The sequence below is a fragment of the Larus michahellis genome, chromosome 3, assembly GCF_964199755.1.
Source record: "Larus michahellis chromosome 3, bLarMic1.1, whole genome shotgun sequence".
In the NCBI taxonomy this organism is placed as follows: domain Eukaryota; kingdom Metazoa; phylum Chordata; class Aves; order Charadriiformes; family Laridae; genus Larus; species Larus michahellis.
In genome coordinates, this window is record NC_133898.1 from 33651096 (window position 1) to 33671078 (window position 19983).

General features: G+C 41.2%; 1 protein-coding gene across 1 annotated transcript; it reads left to right on the forward strand.

Annotated features, from left to right (window-relative positions):
• Nucleotides 1-202: 202 nt before the first annotated feature.
• Nucleotides 203-15624, forward strand: ABCG8 (ATP binding cassette subfamily G member 8). The gene is made up of 13 exons (XM_074579588.1): nucleotides 203-274; nucleotides 1625-1729; nucleotides 2615-2771; nucleotides 4722-4960; nucleotides 5379-5511; nucleotides 7098-7367; nucleotides 9293-9458; nucleotides 9554-9646; nucleotides 10546-10745; nucleotides 10872-10948; nucleotides 12323-12590; nucleotides 13135-13262; nucleotides 13759-15624. The coding sequence occupies exons 1-13, from the start codon at nucleotides 203-205 to the stop codon at nucleotides 13894-13896; spliced, it is 2046 nt and encodes a 681-aa protein (XP_074435689.1). The 3' UTR covers nucleotides 13897-15624.
• Nucleotides 15625-19983: the final 4359 nt, after the last annotated feature.

Consider the following 19983-nt stretch of genomic DNA (forward strand, 5'->3'; position numbering starts at 1 on the left):
GAGCTGATAGTGTCCCAGAGGAGGGGAATATTTCCCTGTCCACGAGGTCACAGCGGCTGCAGAGACCCAGTGTGCCAGGAGAAATGGTGCTGTGGTGAGGGTGCCTGGAAAGGGCCGAGCTCAGAACCAAGAGGAGAAGGATTTCCACAGCTTGCAAAGATAGTGGAGCCGCCTGCAGGGAGCGAGACCTTCCACTGCCAACATGAAGGAAGCCGCTGAAAATATCTCTCTGGAGGGTGCCGGCTGGAGCCAGGTGGCATGCAAGGGCTTGCCGGTGAGCGAGACCTGCGGGGAGTGGGGAGGGAGACGATGGGCTCAGCCATCCCACAGCTACAGCACTTGCCCGGGAGCTAGGAGAGGTGGGTGGCCAGCCTGTCCACCGGGCTTTCACAGGCAGCAAGCCCCTTATCTCCTTCAGCTCCCAAACAGGGAGCAGAAAGCATCCTCACCCCCCACAAGAGTGCGGTGGGGACGAGGCCGGTGCCACCTAAGCTGCGCTCAGATACCACGGTGGTGGGGTTGGGGGAGGGGATCTTCAAATCAGTGGATGGAGCAGAAAGCCCCTGAGCATGGCGGGACTGGCTTTCCCAGGACCTGCCTTCAGGTTGTAAAACCAGCTCTTCACATTTGCTGGGGACCATCTGTTTTTTTAAAAATTAAGTTCAATACAAGCAAGAGCACAGAGTGCTTTGGCAGTGGGGGGGAGCTTGGAGGGCTTTAACATGGCTTTTCAGGCTGCTTTGGTGTCGCGCTGCTTTCCACTGCGTATCTAGACTGAGAAGGTTATTAGCCTCATTTGCTGTGAGGGTAGGAGGTGCACACAAAGACTGTGGATAGGGGCTGCGAGACAGGGAAGAGGTACGCTTGCCTTGGCTAGGAAATGAGCCTGACTCGTAGGAAAAGCACAAGGCTCTGGGAGAGATATGGCTGTCTGGAGTAAAAACTACAGGCATGAACACAGAATTAAACCCAAAGCCAGAAAGCTGCCTCAGCAAAGACTTCTTAATTGCATTTATACGCAAAAGGTTAACGAAGCCACGTAGAGACTCTGCTATTTTAACTCCTATCTCAGAACATCAAGTTCCAGTTGACAAACTGTGAATTTAAAAGACAAATGAGGAAAGAGAGAGACTGTACTCGTGGTCACGCACCTACTTGTTCATGAAGCCTCCAAGTTAATGAGTCTCTGTGGAATTCAATAATGATCATACTTCCAGTGAACCTTAATTTCTAGCTGCCAAAACGTATGAATTTAAATATGCACCACTTTGATCCAGTAGACTAACATTGCAGAAGCATTACATTTTTTCCTCAAAAATAGAAAGAGTCCAGTCTCTTTATGGTGGCATGAAATTTATCTCCATTTTAAAAGTGATCCCATTTAAACTAAAAGTAAATAGAAGTGCATAGTAAAGCACATTTTGCCCTCACACATGCCGCTAGAACAAAGTACATTTCACACTGATTAACAGATAACTGATTTCCATCCCTCAGACTTCAGTACTACAGTAACTTATCAACAATACTGTTACATCCCATAAAATATACTTCCCTTTCTGAACTCATGTTTTAACAGCACTTTAGGTATTTTAATTAACTATTATAATGAACTTAACTTTTCCAGACCAAGGCCCAGGACAGTATTTTTTGCTCTGAAGAAGATAACAGTCTATATTTCACATACAGTGGAAAATCAAACGTTCTCGAGGTCAAAGAACTCAACTACCAGGTAAAAGTTGTCCTTTATATCTTCTTTTCAGCAGGGAGCACATTCAGCAATATCCGTTTCTATATGCAAACCATTTTAAAAGCCATACAAAGTTCACAACACTAATTCAAATGACCACTGCGCAGTCAAATACGCGGCCTTTTTGTAAGGAGAATCATGCACTTGGCTGCGATATTGACATCAGGCTAAACTTTCCATTGTAAATATATCTAGCAAATCTAGGGGATAAGACAGGAAAAGAGTTTTGTTTCTAGGCGCAATTTTTTCTCAGTTTCTCTATTTTTCTTCTGAGGGCCAGGGCAGAGGGATTTTCCATTCAGCCAGGGATGTCGGGAGCCCTTGCCGTCAAGAACGAATATGTGGAAGGAGATAAGGAGAGGATAACAAACATAAGGAGGCTTTCAGGGAAACAGTGAAATTTTTAATCTCCCTTTGTGCCACCATGACCTCTGAAGTTAACTTCACAATTTTCAGTTTTGAGTAATTTCGAATCGTATACACAAATTTTTTAAAAATTTAAATTTACAACAGCAAGAAATTACCAAAGTAACAGAGGACAGAGATAGCTTTAGCATTTAACAGGAATAAGAATCATAGAACCATAGAATTGTCTAGGTTGGAAGGGACCTTTCAGATCATCAGATCCAACCATCAACCTAACACTGACAAAACCATCACTAGGCCATGTCGCTATGCACCACGACTATTTGTTTTTCAAAGCATGAAAAACATACTTGGCTGTAAATGAACTTTCTTCCATGTATTTATGAAGATTAATGATATTACTTAACGTATTCTCTGCCTGTAACATCATAACTTTGTAGATATATTTATCGCTAAATAGTTTGTTGTTAGAATTGATGGGACTTGTTTCTTCTTTGTTAGGTTAACATGGCATCCCAGATTCCCTGGTATGAAAGCCTCGCACAGATGAAAATGCCATGGACCTGCAAATCGGATCCCTGTTCTCATGTGTCAGTCATTCAGAATCTGAATTTAAAAGTTCAAAGTGGTCAAATGCTAGCTATTATAGGAAGCACAGGTAAGAGCAACCAAATTTCATGATTTGTCCAACTCTTGGATGAAACATACAGAGGCAAGAACAATATTCTGCAGGCTTTTGAATGGCAAAATCTAATTGAGAAACAACTATTCAAAATGTGTCCCCCCTTAAATACATTCTTTAAAATGTATGAGTAAACAAGGAATGATACTGGGGGGAAAAAAAATTAGAATTTATTTTCAAAACCAATTTTGTTACGACTTGTATGCATTTGCTGTTTATTTCCTGAGCTGTAGTAGGGTATTGTTATAACTGTGGCCTGCAGTCCCAGTTCTACTGGACGTGAATCAGCTTCATGGCTGAGATTCAAAACTGGCCAATTACAGACCTTACCCAGTAACATAGCAGACAAATAATGTGAGACCCCATAAGAAAGATCAGTGGCAACTTGCGTAGCGGTAAGCAGGAAATCCCTTCAGATTGAAGCAATTCTAATAAAATATTGCATTTGGATTAATTAAGAGAAACTTACGGAGAAGGCAGTTCCTCTTCTGTTTGTCTTTAAAATGGGTCTCTGCTTTCTCACTTTTTTTTTTTCCCCTTTCATTTTCTGGTGGGACTGGTTTAGTCTTCTCCAGGGTGAGGCTGACTAATGGAGAGATGGCCTTTACCCCATGTGGTTAGTTGAGTCTAAGCTCACCTAGGGGGATAAGAAGTAGACGCGTGACCTGTTAAACTGAAGTAAAAAGTACCCATACTTTGGAGGCAAAAAGCCCCATGCTGTGTCTCCACTAGACTCTTAGATCAGGTTAGCTCAGGGATTCGGTGGAGATGCTCTCTCTCAAAGGCAAGGCATATTGGCCAACGAAGTTTTTTTATTCCTACAAAGGAGGTTTTTCTTCCCCATTTCCATGGGAATGTTTTCATCGCACATATCCTCAATGTAATTGAAGTTGTACCTTAGAGATTCTCCTGATAATAAAAGGAAAAGCTTCCGATGAAATAACATATTGAGTTATAGAAATGGCACCTTTGTAAGGTAACATACACTGAGCACAAACCCCTTTCAGCAAACTAGTCAAACTATTTTTAAAAGCTGTTTATCATCTATTTCATCAAATGCCTCAGTAAAATGGATTAAACTGCTGATGGGTTTCACACTGTCAATGGCAATCAATATGTCACTCTTAAATAGAGCAATACGTGGTTTACAGATGGATGGGTTTCTTTTTAAAATGTATATATTAAGAAACAAGTGTGGAGTTAATCTTTCAACAAGGAGACTAGAAATAAATGACATCTAATCATAATAAGAGAGCTCTGTGTGTTTACATACAGTATCATACAGCAAAAAGGAAAAATTCATTTGTTATTTAATTCCAAATCAGGTTTTGTTTTCATTGTTTTACTTTTCTTACCTCTGAGTATGAGCCAGCTTTTCTTAATTATTTAAATGACTTTTTGTCTTATTTAAGTCATAATAATTTTTATTTCAGTCATGATTAACATTCTTATTGTCTGTATAATCATTCAGCGCCTTAGTCATTCAGCTGTTCCAGCTGCTGTTTCTGAATTCACAATTTCCTCCACAAAGCAAGCTCTTGCCGAGCATTTAGGTGCCAGCCTTGCAGCTAAGCACAGGATACCACCCTTCACCTATGTTTCAAAAGTGAGAGAGAGGTAACAAGAGGACAAGGAGACTGTGTTTCTTGAGTTCATGGAGCTATCCTCAACACCCGACCACCCAATGCTGCTGAGAAATGACAAAGGTCAAAGCCACGTACTCCATTCCAGAGGAGAGAGATTTCCTGAACATGAGCTTGTAGTTGGTATTTCCTTTCAAGACCATTCCGCCTCTGTGGCTTTGGAAAAGGAAGGGTTGGGGAAAAGACATTAAGGAATGGAACTTCTGTCCTCCATCTGTGACTAAATCACTTTTCAAAATGATTCCTTGGAAATTAATTTGAATTTCAATTTTGATTTTTCTAGCTGGTGGAAAGACATCCTTGCTTGACGTGATAACCTGCCGGGATCACGGAGGAAAAATCAAGTCTGGTCAAATCTTGATCAATAACAAACCCAGCACTCCCCAGCTTGTTAAGAAATGCATAGCACATGTGCGGCAGGATGACCAACTGCTCCCCCACCTGACTGTCAGAGAAACACTATTGTTCGTTGCCAAACTGCGCCTTCCAAAGTTTTTTTCAGACTCGCAAAGGAAAAAAAGGGTAATTAAGCTGTTGGAAAAAAATAAAGTTGTCAAAAATGTGTCTGACAGGAATTATCCAAGAGATCCTGTGTGTTTGGAGTCAGAACAGCTAATCTGGCATTTTTTTATGTAGATTATGAATTATAAACCTTTTTCTTCTTTCAAGATAGAAACCAGCAATTGTTCCAAAGCTCATAAAAAAATGACAATCTAGAGAAAGCATTAGAGAGGCTGAAAGAAGAACTAAATTGCTGATCGCTGAGCCTTTTTTAATGTTATCTCTAAAATCAAGATTTGTTTTCAAGTCTGTCTTGATCAGATGGCACTGGAACATCCAGATGAATTTTAACCACATTAATCGTATTTTCAGCTTTATCTATACACAAATGTGCAAGTAAACTCTTGCTTTATCTCTTTTACCCTTCGGATCCCCCCAGGTAGAAGATGTTATAGCAGAACTACGCTTGCGTCAGTGTGCAAACACAAGGGTAGGGAACGAATACCTCCGCGGCGTTTCGGGAGGCGAGAGACGGAGAGTGAGCATCGGTGTGCAGCTGCTCTGGAACCCGGGTGAGCAAAACCCTGACACCTTCCTTGTGCCCACCACAGAGCACTGGGGGAAATGGGGCAGTAAATGAAGACAGGAGCTTTCAGGGAAGAGTCATACACACAGCTGCCCCCGGGGCAGCTTGAGGAGTTCATACTCGGGACACTTAACAGGTCTTGCATCACTCTCTGCCAGAGCTTACCCAGCAAAGTTAGACACAGTGACTGGGTGCTGCTCTGTTTGCTTAAATTGAAATCAGTGCTGATCACAGATAATAATGTAATTATTACAGTAATAATTCTGTAAATGGAGCGGTTCAGGAGCCAGGCCACTTTTGCGTCTGTCACCTTTGCCAATGGAGCAGCAGTAACAGAGCCAGGCAGAGCCCCTCGGTAACCTTCACCCACCGCTGTCTAAAACCACCATCACACAGACTACTGAAAGTTGCCTGAAGTCACCCTCCAGCAGTGCTCTGGTTTGTGCATATCAGTATGAGGTTTGCTTTTTATCTGACCACATGCCACAAGTTACTTTTGGAAGGCTGTTGGCCTATAACAACATCTGGATTGTTTTTCTTTCCTCCAATTTACACGTACAATGTTAACAGGGAAGGTCATTTTCTTGGCTGCATAGTCAGTCATTGTGGTCTTGTGCAACTCACTGATGTGGCTGGCTCATGCCGCAGGTGAACTAGAAATTTCCATCATCTTCAGCAGAAGAAAAACATGAGGCAGTTGATTTTGCAGGATTGAATACCCTATCTGCTTTTATGTATACCAAAGGTACTCCTAATCTTAGCTCAGCAGAATTCTTTTTTTTGTAAAAGTGATGTTCAGGAATAGATATACTGGTACTGAAGTAAAAAAATAGTTAGTTCTAGGAAAAAGTAAGTAAAGTCTTCTTTACATTTCAAACGTGTGTTATACCCCTCAGCACAGAAACCATGTCTGTGTACAGACATTGCCTTGCACTGATTGAGGCCATTAAGTTCTATAACACCACAAACACTACAAAAATAATAAAACACTTTCAAGTTTGTAACAATCAATTGCAAAGCAAACAAACAAAAAATCCACACATATGCATATCTTGATGTATATGTGCAAATAGGTGCAAAACAGAGCACAGGTTGGGAGGAGGAGGAACTATCTAAATTAATACTGTTTATTTACACATGAATAATGCAAGAGGTTTAAATATCTAGCATTTAGGTTAAAATATTTCAGTAGGCAGGACACAAAACTAGTACTATTGTATTAATTAATGTTCACATACCTGATATTTGTACAGGCAGTGCAAAACTGCAGAGAATGTAAATTTAATAAGGAACCTAAATCTGCATCCCAATGAAAAAAAAAAAAAAAAATCTTGTTTCCAGTGGGAGCAAGATAAGATTTAAAAGAATTGTTCTTGGTTGTCATGTTCAGTAAGATAGGGGAACAAATTTCCATTGCTGAATATTATGTGATGCTGGTATGAAATATACTTTGGACTTGAAAAAAAAAGGAATATATCAGTGAGATTTCATGCACTAGCACCATTTCACTTAGAACATATTTTCCAAATCAAACATGCTGCTTTCCACAGCTAAACTTATTGTCTTTGGCAGGAATACTCATACTTGATGAGCCCACATCTGGACTGGACAGTTTTACTGCGCATAACCTTGTGATAACGTTATCCAGACTGGCCAGAGGAAACAGATTAGTTCTTCTTTCACTTCATCAGCCCCGCTCAGATATCTTCCAACTGTTTGATTTAGTTCTTCTGATGACTTCTGGAGTCACTGTCTATTCTGGAACAGCTAGAGACATGGTCCAGTATTTCACAGAACTCGGCTATCCCTGCCCAAGGTACAGCAATCCTGCAGATTTCTATGGTTAGTATCAAGCACTGTCATAAAAAAAGGTTACTGGAAATCATTCGCTTTCGTAAGCGTACCAGCTAACGTTGGTTTTTATTGACCATAACTGTTTTAGAAATGCCTTATAACTGACTCAAATCAATACTGTTCAGGTTTTAATAAGATCCTGTTTTGTCAGACAGGAAATGTAACAAAACCAAGAGGTATGGACAAAAGAAATTTTAAATCATCTTACTTCTAACCCTGCCAGGTGTAGCGACTCTTCCACATGTTTAGCACACTTATTCCCATGTTTTAGCTGGTTGAAACTTTTACCCTCACTGACAAAGACATGGGTGACCTCATCAATTGCTTTCTGTAGCCAGTTGGCTGACTTCTGAATCAAGAAATGTGGGAAACTAGTTTCCTAGTGTGAGGAATAATACATACCTGGAACGGTGCATGGGAGTGAGGAGTGCTGCCCAACAGAGGACATGGGAAGGGAGAAAAACCAAACTCAAAACAGCAATCCTTTTATTCTTCCTCTCAAAGAAATTTAACTACGTGGTTTCAAATCCATTGCTCTTCTGTTTTTGCAACATGCAAAGGGAATCTGGCCCCATTAATCTAATGGCAGTAGTCTCTTACCACAGAGGTTGGTTCAGTTCCAGCCCTTCGGTCTTTGCACTCAAGTTGGCTGGGAAACCTTGTACAGACATCAACCTCAGTGCTCTGGAGTAACCTCTTCGGCTGTGCCTATGTGGCAGGTGGTGTCAGCTTGTATCAGCTGTGCAGAGATAAACAGAAGTTAACCTCAATGTCAAGCCCTGCAAAAAGACCTTTGCCACCACCACGGTTCGGAGCAGTCCTTCTCAGCCAAGCGCAACCTCAAGGAAGGCTTGCAGCACCCCCGTATGGGAATGGAGAATATGAGGCAGTCCTGGGGAAAACTTGTAACTACAGCCTGTGGTTACAGAGACATGGATGCAGGGAGAGATGAGAAAGGGAGAGGTGAGAGAGAGATGAAGATCATTTAGCGGTGTGCACAGAGTCAGTACCCATAGGAAGAGAAGAGAAATAGGGGCAGCAGGAAGGTAGAAATAGGACAGGATGGTAGAGGATGCCACAGCAAGAAGGAGCGCCTGACAGAAACGCACAAATGCTGGCTGTGTGTCAGATAGAGAAACAGGAGACCACGGCAGAAGGGAAAAGGCAGGGCAGGTTGCAACTCATTTCTGATGAGCTCCCGCTGAAGAGCGGCTGAACAGAGATGATCAGCCCAGTGTAAGGAGTTACGAAATGTGCAGCAATAGTTGTCTCAGAAAGCATCTGCAAAACATCGGGTATTGTCACTCTACACTAGCAGCGTTGGAATATACCAGTAAAAGTTTTAGATTTAAAAAAATAGTTTTGTTAAATAAAAAAATAGTGCTAAGTCAACTATTGTTGCTGCTACTGCGTTGTCCTTGGATAATATTCTTCTTGGACTTTCTCAGTATCAGGTAAAGTTTATTGCACCTCTGTAAGATACAAAAAAAAGATAACTATCATTTTGCAGATGGAGAAAAACACACGTGATTTAAGTCAAGGTCACATAACAGATTGTAAATGCCTGCAAGCCAGGAAGGAAATTCAAACTGTTTATTCTCAGCACCCCTCTCAAGCCACTATTAAATTTAGAAAAATCTGAAGTACTAGTTTACAATATTACAATAATCAATTAGGAAATCTCTCAGTGATTCATTGTATGACCAGATAAGAAACATCTCCCAAGACAAAATATACATTCACAATCTGTTCTTCTCTAATTACCTAAAGTAACTGATAAAGTTTTAAGCATTGTAGCTTAATGCACGCACACAGGTCGTACTGTTTGTTCATGATGAAATCTCTGATTCTAAACACATCATAAAGTCATCACACCTGTAGCATATGGACTCATGTCAAATAATGTCTTGCAGTTGATTTGACTAGCATCGATAAACAGACCACAGAAAAGGAGATAGAAAGCCGAAAAAGAGCAAATACTCTTGCCAACTTGTTCCTAGAAAAAGTCAAAGATTTTGATGATTTCTTATGGAAAGTTACTGAAGACGACGATGTTGCAACCACATTCAGCAAGCAAAGGTAAAAAAGAAGTGTGTCATACAGCAGATCTGGAATAACAGCTACAGCCTGTGCTCATTTCAATTTATTTTTTTTTCCTCTTTTCTTTTGGGCAGGTCTCATTTAGATTCAGAAGAGGCTATTGACATGCCTCACCATTCAAGTGATCAGTTACCAGGAGTCTTAAAGCAGTTCACTATATTATTAAGGTAACTTATCTCCAGACTAAACAGTTATCTACTGTGCCCATTTGTATTTTAGAGCATAAGAGAGAAGCACAAAATAAGAATTGTTTGCATGCTGAAAGTGCCCAGCTCGCTTTAGGCCTGAGCGTGCCGTAGTGCAGAGGTGTTGCTCTACCGGCTCACCCCAGCCCCCTGAGCAGGGCAGCAGCCAGATGTCAGGACGGCCCCCTCTTTCTGCCCCAGGGCTCCTTCCAGACACACTCACCTCCAGCTCACATTGCTGGGAACCCGGGGCTTTAAGGAACAGCAGGAGCCTCCAGGCTCAGGAAAGTTTGTCCCAGTTTTGGGTACTGCTATCCTGGTCTCCATGCCAAAGCCTGGTGACTCAACCCTCAGCAAGCCCAGGCAGCCTCATGGTAGGCTCAAGGCATCGCCATCATCACACACTGCCATCATGCTTCAGATCTGAAGCCAGGAGGCTTCACTGATTACAGCCAGCATTGATGGGTATTGTAGCTGGGTCTCACGCTTGCGTACTCAAAAGAAACATGATCAACTGGTTTAATACATGTAGAACATCACTACCAGTATCAGCTGTTGTTAGCCTACACTACAGGTCCTTAACAGAGAGACTTCTATAACTGAATTAATTGCTTCTGTGTCTCCAAAATCAGAGCATCCCACCCCCCATCGCCTTCCTTCAAGATTTCAGCATTTCAGAGCTGAAATACTAGGCAGCTACAGAAGCACAATAGCTTTGATCAGGTAGAAACCTTTACAGAAACAGACAGCCCAACTCCCATCCTACTCCAAGTCAGCAAGTTCCACGAATTTAATTTAGCAGAGCATTTGGGGCAATGTATCTGAATGTAAGCGGCATTAGTAAGTACTATACCTTACAGTCAATGTTGCTGTTTTCCTAGTCGTCAAGTCTCCAATGACTTCAGAGATCTTTCAACGCTATTAATCCATGGATTTGAGGCCCTTCTCATGTCATTATTAATTGGATTTTTGTACTATGGCCATGACAAAACCAGACTCTCTATTCGTGACACAACAGCACTGTTGTACATGATAGGTGCACTAATCCCATTCACAGTGATTTTGGATGTTATTGCCAAATGTAAGTGTCAGTTTTCTTGTAAATGTTATAAGCAATCAAAATCAGAAAATTCCTAAATCAGTGAAAAAATTATACTTACTAATGCAACCCTAGGATGAAACCAACCTGTTTGTTCCTATCCTGCAGGTCATTCGGAAAGAGCTATGCTTTATCATGACTTGGAAGATGGCATGTACTCTGTTAGCCCATACTTCTTTGCTAAGGTAATCGGTTTTGTTGCCAGGAAATACAAACAGCTGGCTTTAACTTTAAAAAACACAAACAAACCAAAGCCTTGTTCATATAAATAAGCACATTCACATCAGACTTTGTTCTCTTCTGTCTGCCAGCTAAGGCTATCATTCCTGCTTTGTTGGCATTAATGGATTAAACCTCCCACTACTTTAGATATGTTGCCATAAGTCATGGCTGAGATCCCACACAGAAAAGCCAAAGAAGAATCTTTCACTGGGTTGTTTGGCCAAAATCTGAGAAATCTCAAACTCAAATTTGAGGGTTGAGGCAGTTTTACATACCTGCATACTCCATTCACTGAAGCATCTTTGAAAGTTTGATTACACGTCTTGATCTGTAGAACAAAATATTCATATTAAATGCTAAAACAAAGGTAAACCAGAAACGACAAAACACTAACTGTGGTATTTCCAGTAGTTGTTTGCACCTGGACTGGTCAGAGACAAACAGCTGTGTTGAGGGCATAAAAAGCCAGAAATAAATAAAATAAATTTAGAACTTTTTAAAAAATGACATTTTCTTTTCCACAAGGGTTTAGAATAATCCCTTCTTTGTGATGTTGCCACTGTTAGATGAGTTCTGCCTGCCATGGCATCTGTAATTTAGGTTTCCATTTCTGCACAAGATTTTAAATGCTTATTAGTGGTTGCCAGAGAAAAATATTCTTTGCATTGTGTCACAAAGATTGCACATTATTCATAGAGAAATCGATGTAATTTGTTACAACCTTAGTATTAGAGGATAGTAACAACCCTCTTTGGAAAAAATAATCATAATACTCTCTATACATATCTTTAGGTATTTGAGAAAATCCTAAGCATGTTTTTGTTTTACAATGAGTTAAAGAGTTACTAACTGGAATGCCTTTGGGACAAAATGGGGAAGTGACCAACAGCTAAATTTGTCTCAAATTTGATCTCACATGAGGTTCAACCAAATTTGGACAAGACATAAGAGTTTCCATGAGTCAGTAACAGTATTGCTGTTATCAAGCACACCCGTTCTCAGGGAGAGTGTCTTAAACTCTTAGAAGCTGCCAAAACTGTAACAAAACAAGACATCTAATCTGTAACAAGAATTGTCTCAATTTAACAATTAGCTACAGGAATTGTCACAACTGGAGAAAAAATTAGTGTGGATTTCAACTTCTGTTGTGGATTGCTTTTGCACGTCACTGACAACACCTAACAGGGAGATGATTACATTCTAAGGGAGTATTTCCTATAGTTTTTATAAATAGTCCATAAGTACATTAAGGTACATCTCAGACGGGCTTGTAATTATCATTCAACTTATTTTTTTTTCTGTTTTTTTTTTTTTTTCCATTTTTTCTTCCTGAGCAGATTTTGGGGGAGCTCCCAGAACACTGCGCTTTTGTTATAATTTATGGGGTTCCCATCTACTGGCTGGCAAACCTCATTCCTGAGCCAGAACATTTCCTGCTGAACTTCTTCTCCGTGTGGCTGGCTGTATATAGCGCCCGCGCGATGGCACTTTGGGTGGCAGCGCTGCTGCCGACGTTACAGCTCTCAGCCTTCTTCAGCAATGTCCTTTTCACATCGTTCTACCTGAGCGGTGGTTTTGTGATAAGCTTGGAAAACCTCTGGACCGGTAAGCCAAAACTCCCACCGTCCCTCTAAACTGAAACATCGGTGGTTTTCATCAGTGACTGGTTGTTGTGAGGCCAAGTGAATCCTGTGCAGGAAAACTCGGCTTTATTCCTACCTTTGCAGTTATCTTCTTGGGTGGTGACGGTGGAATCAGAGCATTCGTTTTACATCAGTTTCTCCATCTGAAAATGAAATAACGATAAGTTTTGTCAAAAAAGCACTAGTGAAAGGCTCGATTCTTACATGGTTGCTAAATTTTTCAATAAAAAGAATCATATCCAGTAGATGAAGACTGAGCTCCAGCGAGACTTAGTTGACAGTGGGAGTTTGATGGATGTGCGTATTAGCTCTTTCCTAATTTCCTATCTCCATGTAACGATGTAAAATATATCTGCCATTTTGTCCAATAATAAACTGCTATTTCAAGCCTCTCGTCAAGAAGTTCTACAAACCTGCTGTATTTAGAAGCAACACAGCAGTTTTTGAGGTCTCAAGTAAATTTTGTGTATGTATATAAATTTCTTTCTGCCTTTTTTTTTTTCCAGTTCCATTTTGGTTTTCTAAAATCTCTTTTCTCCGATGGAATTTTCAAGGCATGATGCAAATTCAGTTCACTGACCTTACATATGAAATGACTGTTGGAAATACTACATTTCAAATACCAGGGAAACTTGTAAGTCACTAAAAAATTCTTACAAACATTTGAAATCTAATTAGAATGCTATTAACATGCCCGTCATATTTAGCTAGATGTTGTAGGCTTCAAATTTGGCAAGCACTAAACCAATACGTGAAGTCGCGTGACACTGGGTACATTTTTAATTTGTCCCTACAGCAGTCACTCCTTTTATCCTTTTATTTTTAGTGGAAGAGGAAAAGAAAAGAAGGGGGGGAGGGGGAAGAAAAAAGGGCAACTGTTTTTCTACACGAGCCCCAGCTATGTGCTTGCCGAAATTGTTCAGAAGCTGAGCTGTGTTCGTCTGAAATACCACAGCCCCTAGATACAGCGTAGCTGTAACCAGCTACCAAACCACTCTGAAAGGGACATCCAGCTGGAACCAAAGGGAAAGGCAGCAGGGGCCAGGGGAGCTCACACATAGAACACACTTCACACATCCAGCAGGAAATTTTTGTGTCTGTTTCTAATTTTGCATTATCCGTGGTTACAGATCACTCACGCTCTGGACCTGGACTCCCATCCTCTCTACGTAAGCTATCTTGTCCTCGCTGCTATCATTTGCAGCTTCTTGCTTTTATACTACTTATCTCTGCGGTTCATCAAGCAGAAATCAAACCAAGACTGGTAAGGGCAAACCATGTGGACGGGGCAGCGAGTTACAGCGTTCCTTGCAAGAAATCGAGCTTATTTTGGGTCACCTCCGCGGCCGGTACCTGGCTGGTACCAGCTGGCCACAGGATGGCAGCAGAACTCCAGGAGTCGGAAGGCAGAGCTGTGCTCCTCCACAGAACCTGCAACAAACTGGGGCTTCAGCCTGGGGCTGTGTCTGTCGTTGTTTTTGTTTGTTTGTTGTCTATTTTTGGGTTTTGTCTGTTTGACATAGGGGTTTTATAGGTGACAAGACGCTTACGAGTTCTCCACACCTTGAACTATTCTAAGCTATAGGCCACTGATTTAAAAGGCCGCATCCCACTTTGTAATAGCTGATATTTTAGTCCATAATGTTTGAACGTATAGTGATCACGTACTTAATTCAGAGAGCTCCGAGAGAGGCGAGATCAGCACACAGAAAACGCCACGTATAAGACTGAGCACTCGTAAGAACAGCGCAGAGGACAGCAACACAGAAGATTTCACTGGTGCTTCAGGGGAACGCGCAAGGATGGAAAACACAACTGTTAACGACGCTGTGTTGTTTCTACTTGCTTATGTATTTTAAGGCTTTGCTTTTGTGTTCCAGTTAGATGCTGTTGGTGCCCAAAATGGGTATTTTCTCCCTGTACGGATGATTTGTTGTAATGGATAACTTTATCTCACCTGCTTGGATTTATTGCTACAGTATAAATACATACCAACAGCAATTTGACAAGTTTGATTCCTAAGATTCTCAGGTAGAAAACACCAAACTGCCCCTCCAGTAATTAAAAATCTAACGGTGCAATCTATGAAATGCTTGTAATTGTGCACCTAGTTATGCTCAGCCATAAGACACAAATACTCCGCGAAAATGAGTAACAGTAAATAAATGGCTGTAATTCACACACAGTCATGGTAAACGCACGTGCAAATGAGGTGTACGGTTGTTGCGAGCATTTTATAAGATTAGCTTGGTTGATTTTAAATGCTTGGGTGCGTATGTCTGTGCTTATATACAGAGACCCAAAGCACACCGTCTACTCCACTTCCATTTACGTGTTGCATACAGTGGAAAACTCCTGGTGTAATCAGCTATAATGCCCTGGATACTCTTAAGTAAATCTTTACTTATTTTATTATACATATAATTTTTTTTAAGAAATAAGACTGGAAGAACATCAATATTTTATTATTCTGTTTGGCAATTAGGGCTGCCACACTACTTCCCACAGGTTCCACGTGGTACTAAATTCCCAGGAAGACCTTAGTCTAGAGATGTTAAGCAGGTCTGATAAAGTAACAGCTTCAGCCCCAGGCAGCTGTAGGAATCCAAAACACTCCAAGGTTTTTCTAAGGTGAATTCTACCACTTCTCTCTGGTTCTGCTGCATTTGATTTTGAAAAAACCCACTTGATCTCATCCTAGTGCCATTTTGGAATTATCAGATTTTCATTGCCTTCTAATGGCAAAGCCAATTCTTTCAGTCCAATTCAGCATCATTAAATTGTCAGAATAGCAGCTTCCTGTTTGATTCTTAATTATTCCTTTTTATTATATTTAAGACATTTAATTTTTTTTAAAGTGGTTTACTCTTCTTTGTAATGATCTGTTGTGATTAGAATCTCTTTTATATTACACTGAAGTTTTAAGGGTATATATTGGTACTTCTAGTCTAAACCTCTATTTTCAAGGTATTTAGAGGATTAAATTCTAGGCTGACTCTCTGTTGTGAATTCACTTTGATGTTTAATAAAAAAAAAAAGGAGAGACACAATGGGAGAAATTAAAGACATAAGGGACAGCTCTGAATTTTAGGGGCATATTGTCACGCACAGAAATCTTCAGGCACCTAGATAAGAATATACCATAGCCTTAACTTCGAATTTCCTTCCTTTTGTGAAATTAGTCAGGCTGCTGACATTACTTAAACAGCCTTTTTCGATTTAAAATTCCACCCTCTTAACATCATGCAGCAGGACCAAACGGTGTGAGTGTTTCAGAGGTGGTGTTATGACAAGGGTAGATGGGGACATAATGGGGACTTGAGCGGGGAGCCTGGGAACAGCCATCGCACGGGGTGTAGGAAGAGCTATCATAGGATGTGGCCAGGCCCGTGTTTACATAGAAAAAGCTCATATTCTATATACTACAATTACATTAGCACGCTGCCTATGATCATATCTTGTTTCCTTGATGCCTAGAGATGGGGAATATAGGCTGTGATTATTGTTACAGGCTTTAGCAATAAGAAGATAGGAGCCTTGAAATACCAGCAATTAGCGTTCGTGCCTAACAATAGCATGCCGTGGGGCTGTGTACAGAGAAGCGCGCAGGGAAGAGTGGGTGGATGACACACAACCTGCCCCACTCGCGTTACCGGGAGCTGAAAAATAGTACAAGTTTAGGGGGAATTATGCACCTCTCAGCAGCGAAGATCACGCTTTGGCCTCTACGTTCGTGTCCTGCTTCATGCTGGTTGCGTGGGGGAAAGGTTTCACACTTCCATAGCGGAGCCGTTGCCGCTGCAAAAAAACAGTGGTTAGCGAGGGAACAGAAATCTTCCCGGGGGTTCTAACCAAGGCTAAATGTCATCATTTCATTTCAGCACAGCTTCGCTTTCCAAATTTCACAGTTCCTTTTCCTCAGACTCGCCGGTGTCAGCAGCCGCTCGGCGTGCCCTCCTGCCTGCCCTCCCCATACCAGTGTAACCAGAGGCACCACAGCCCACAACCACCGCAGCACCAAGAGCAAAGACCACCAGCGAGACGCGGCACGGAACACGTCAGTACTGCCCATTCCACATGTGGCAACATTTATCTTGTTACAGACTTAAGCACCGCGGCAAGGCAGATCTGCCATCAGAGTGGAGCAGAGCAGCGCCCACCAGTCCAACAACACTGCCATCCCGAGGATTCACCATCTTTGCTCCCCTGTATCCCGCCCTGGGCAGGTTGGAAAAAGATCTCAGCTGTACGTCGCAGTCCCTGCTCCTGCAGCAACCAGCTGTGTGGCAGCACGAAGCTGGTTTTGAAATGGCACCACGTTTAGTTGGTTGTGGAGCTCACAAGCTGATTTGCCCAACTGCTGTCTGAACTACCAGCCGGGGCGTGACCTACCTGCAACAGGCTATAGGGTTTCGGTCCGCATACACATCAAATTTGGGAATGGGAACATCAAATCCAAGCAACTATGATATTTTAAGGAAAATTCACCAAACACAAAATTAAAAAAAAAAAAAAAATAAAAATCTGTGTTGCTTACATGGATACCATAAAAATAAAGCAGTGTGTGGACAAGAGAACCGTGTGTTGTTACAACGCCTCTATGTATGGGAGTTGTCTTATCTGTAAAGAAAGAGATAAGAAAAATTTGTCTTTATTACTTAAATTACTTAAATTATTAAGTATTTAAGTACAGGTAGAGGTGGGAAGTTCTTTCCCAACCTCCACTCCCAGTTTATGCAGTCTCTCCGCTTGGCAAAAGGGACAAACTTTTGTAGCGCTGGGAAATGGATTATAGAAACGCTGCTTTGCATATTGGCTCGTGGGTAGTGGCTGTCCTCCAAAATACTTTTAACTCGTCGTTTGGGAAGGATTAGCTTTCACTCTGGCTAAGCTAAATTAATAAGTAGCTGCTGGAAGTTTCATCCCATATTTGTTCATTGCAAAATGCATTCAGAAATGCTTAATCAGTAACAAGTATCAATAGCCATCCTTTTTTACTGAAAAAAAACCCAAAAAACAAAAAACCACCACCCACGAAATTCCTTTTTTAAAAAAAAAAAAAATCACAGACAATATGCTATGCAAGAAGACTCTGTCAGAAAGAAATCGCAGGTGATGGTATGTCCACTTGTACCAGAAATACCAAACCTTTCAGGTTTTAGCCACAATGACTAATTTTAATGGCAGTAGACAAGAAACAGTGTACATGGAGCTCTGTGACATGCTGCTGCTTTTTTTTTTTTTTATACTCTGAGAGCCAAGACAAGCCCTTCATATGTTAGCAGCTATTAATTAAGGCAACAATGTTTAAGCAGTGGGTTGAGGTAATTTTAATACTGCTTAACCCTTTTAAGAACTGACGAGCTTTAAAAAGCGTATATATGTGCGTGTGTTCGTATTAATATGTATATGTAGAGGTATCTGCATGAATAGATTCGATATATCTGTATATACACACACAACAGTAATGCCTATGACAGCTCAAAATTTGTTTTTTGGGGAATATTTAAAAAGCAACTCAGATCCATAATTTATAAAAGTGCTGTTGCCAATTTATATAATTAATTATAAAACTGTTTGTTGATGTTTATTTTGTCATGGAATCAAACTTGTGGTTATTTTGAATTGCAAATTTCGTCGGCGTTATTTTGCTTTCGTGGTCACAATGTGATACTTTTAATGCTTCCAGTGCTAAGAAACTGCAACTTAACAGACCCCCTCAACCTTCGCATCCCTGCTCCAGAACCAGCATCACCCATCAACACCACATTTGGATTTTTTACTCCTTTTTAAGCACCTAATCAGATTTTGCTAAGATTCCTGGCATATCTCAGTACTGTGTTCTGCCTCGCCTTAACTTTTCGTGTTTAACAAGTGGTTTTAGAGGCATAAAACTACTCACCATATGGTGAGTAAACGAACAATGCCACTTGCCTCAAAGATAATTTGTATTTTGTACATAAGCAAGCTAGCCCACAAGACAGTCATCTACTAATTCAGTACTGAATTTTCAAGCAAAAGCATAACAATTGGAAATCGATGAACATTCACAAATAGACAAAACCCAAATGTACAGAGCCTTGCGACGATACACAACCGTACTAGCTAACACCATCATTCTTCAAGACAGTACCTCCACTCACTTTCATTTACTCAGGGCTGAGGGAAGAGTTTAGAAAACAACAGCAGAAACTTTTTTAAAATAAAAAAGACTTCACTTTTCACCGAGAAAGTCAGAAGAAAAATTAAAAAAGTAGCCCCTCTGCTATACCAGTCCAGCCTCCACCAGCAGCTCCTCCCTGACGCAAATAAACATCTTCCTTCTCGCGATGCAAGTCACGACACTGAGAAAAGCACCCTAAAAGAAATAAGTATCATCTTAATGATTGCTTTTCAACAAACACCCAAATCTTCCACTGCTCTTATTTTAAAAATAGCTGATTGCCTTGTGGCACCACTTCAACTAAGTGCGGAAAGGCACAGTGGCAAAAAAACCCAAAACCCGGAGTTCCAAACCAAGCAACAACACAATTGTGCTGCACAAACTGAAAACTTTGCAAAACAGGACGTGTGCTGCCCTAACGAGCTGCCCCCAGCTGCAGGATGTCACCTCACACACAGCAGCCCTTGGATTTCCAGGTGGGGGAGCGGGAGGTCAAACCCGTGGGAGCCATCACCCCAAGAGACTCTCACCTCTGCTGAGAAAGGCAGAGCGCCAGCAACTTTTTTTGGCTCTTTTAGAGTCCCCTTAATACAATCATTTAATAAACTTTTTGGCTTGCAGTTCCTGGCAATACAGACAACAAGTTGCCACCCCCGCGGAGCTGCAGGGGCATTTCAGGCCAGCGAGAGCTGTCACCCTCCCACCACTCTGGCAGGAGTTCTGCTGTACCTGCTTTTCCTGCCTTCCCCCGGTACCCACAGCTCCTGTAGAAATCATGTAAAAAAAAAAAAAACAAAACAAAAAAAGGCATTTTTGTTACTATTATTGTTACCTAGAAAAGCGCACTGTCTGATGACCAGAAGTGCTCGGCGCTGTCAAGCACTTTGGACACGCTTGCTCCAGGTTTGTCCCTTCTAAAAGCAAGACCAAAGAATGAATACTAACTTTATACACTTCACAGGGAATTTCTCAGGGCTTTTGTATCGGAAAAACGCCTCGCAGCTTTGTAGCGTGTTCAGTGTCAGGCGCGTGATAAATTTCCACTGGGAAAAAACTCTTGTACATGACTGACAACAGTAAAGCCACAAATTACCGTAATTTTATGCCCCCTGCAGCTAGTGGTATAAAACATAGTTTTCAACCTTGTTTTTACTTGCTGAATTTAGACAAATTTATAATGTTATTGATGTCA

Bases quoted from the DNA above. Each gene is read 5' to 3' on its own strand.
- ABCG8 (XM_074579588.1), top strand. From the start codon at position 203: ATGAAGGAAGCCGCTGAAAATATCTCTCTGGAGGGTGCCGGCTGGAGC. The intron at 10,746-10,871 runs GTAAGTGTCAGT...CCTATCCTGCAG, and splicing joins TTTGGATGTTATTGCCAAAT to GTCATTCGGAAAGAGCTATG. The intron at 13,263-13,758 runs GTAAGTCACTAA...CCGTGGTTACAG, and splicing joins TTCAAATACCAGGGAAACTT to ATCACTCACGCTCTGGACCT.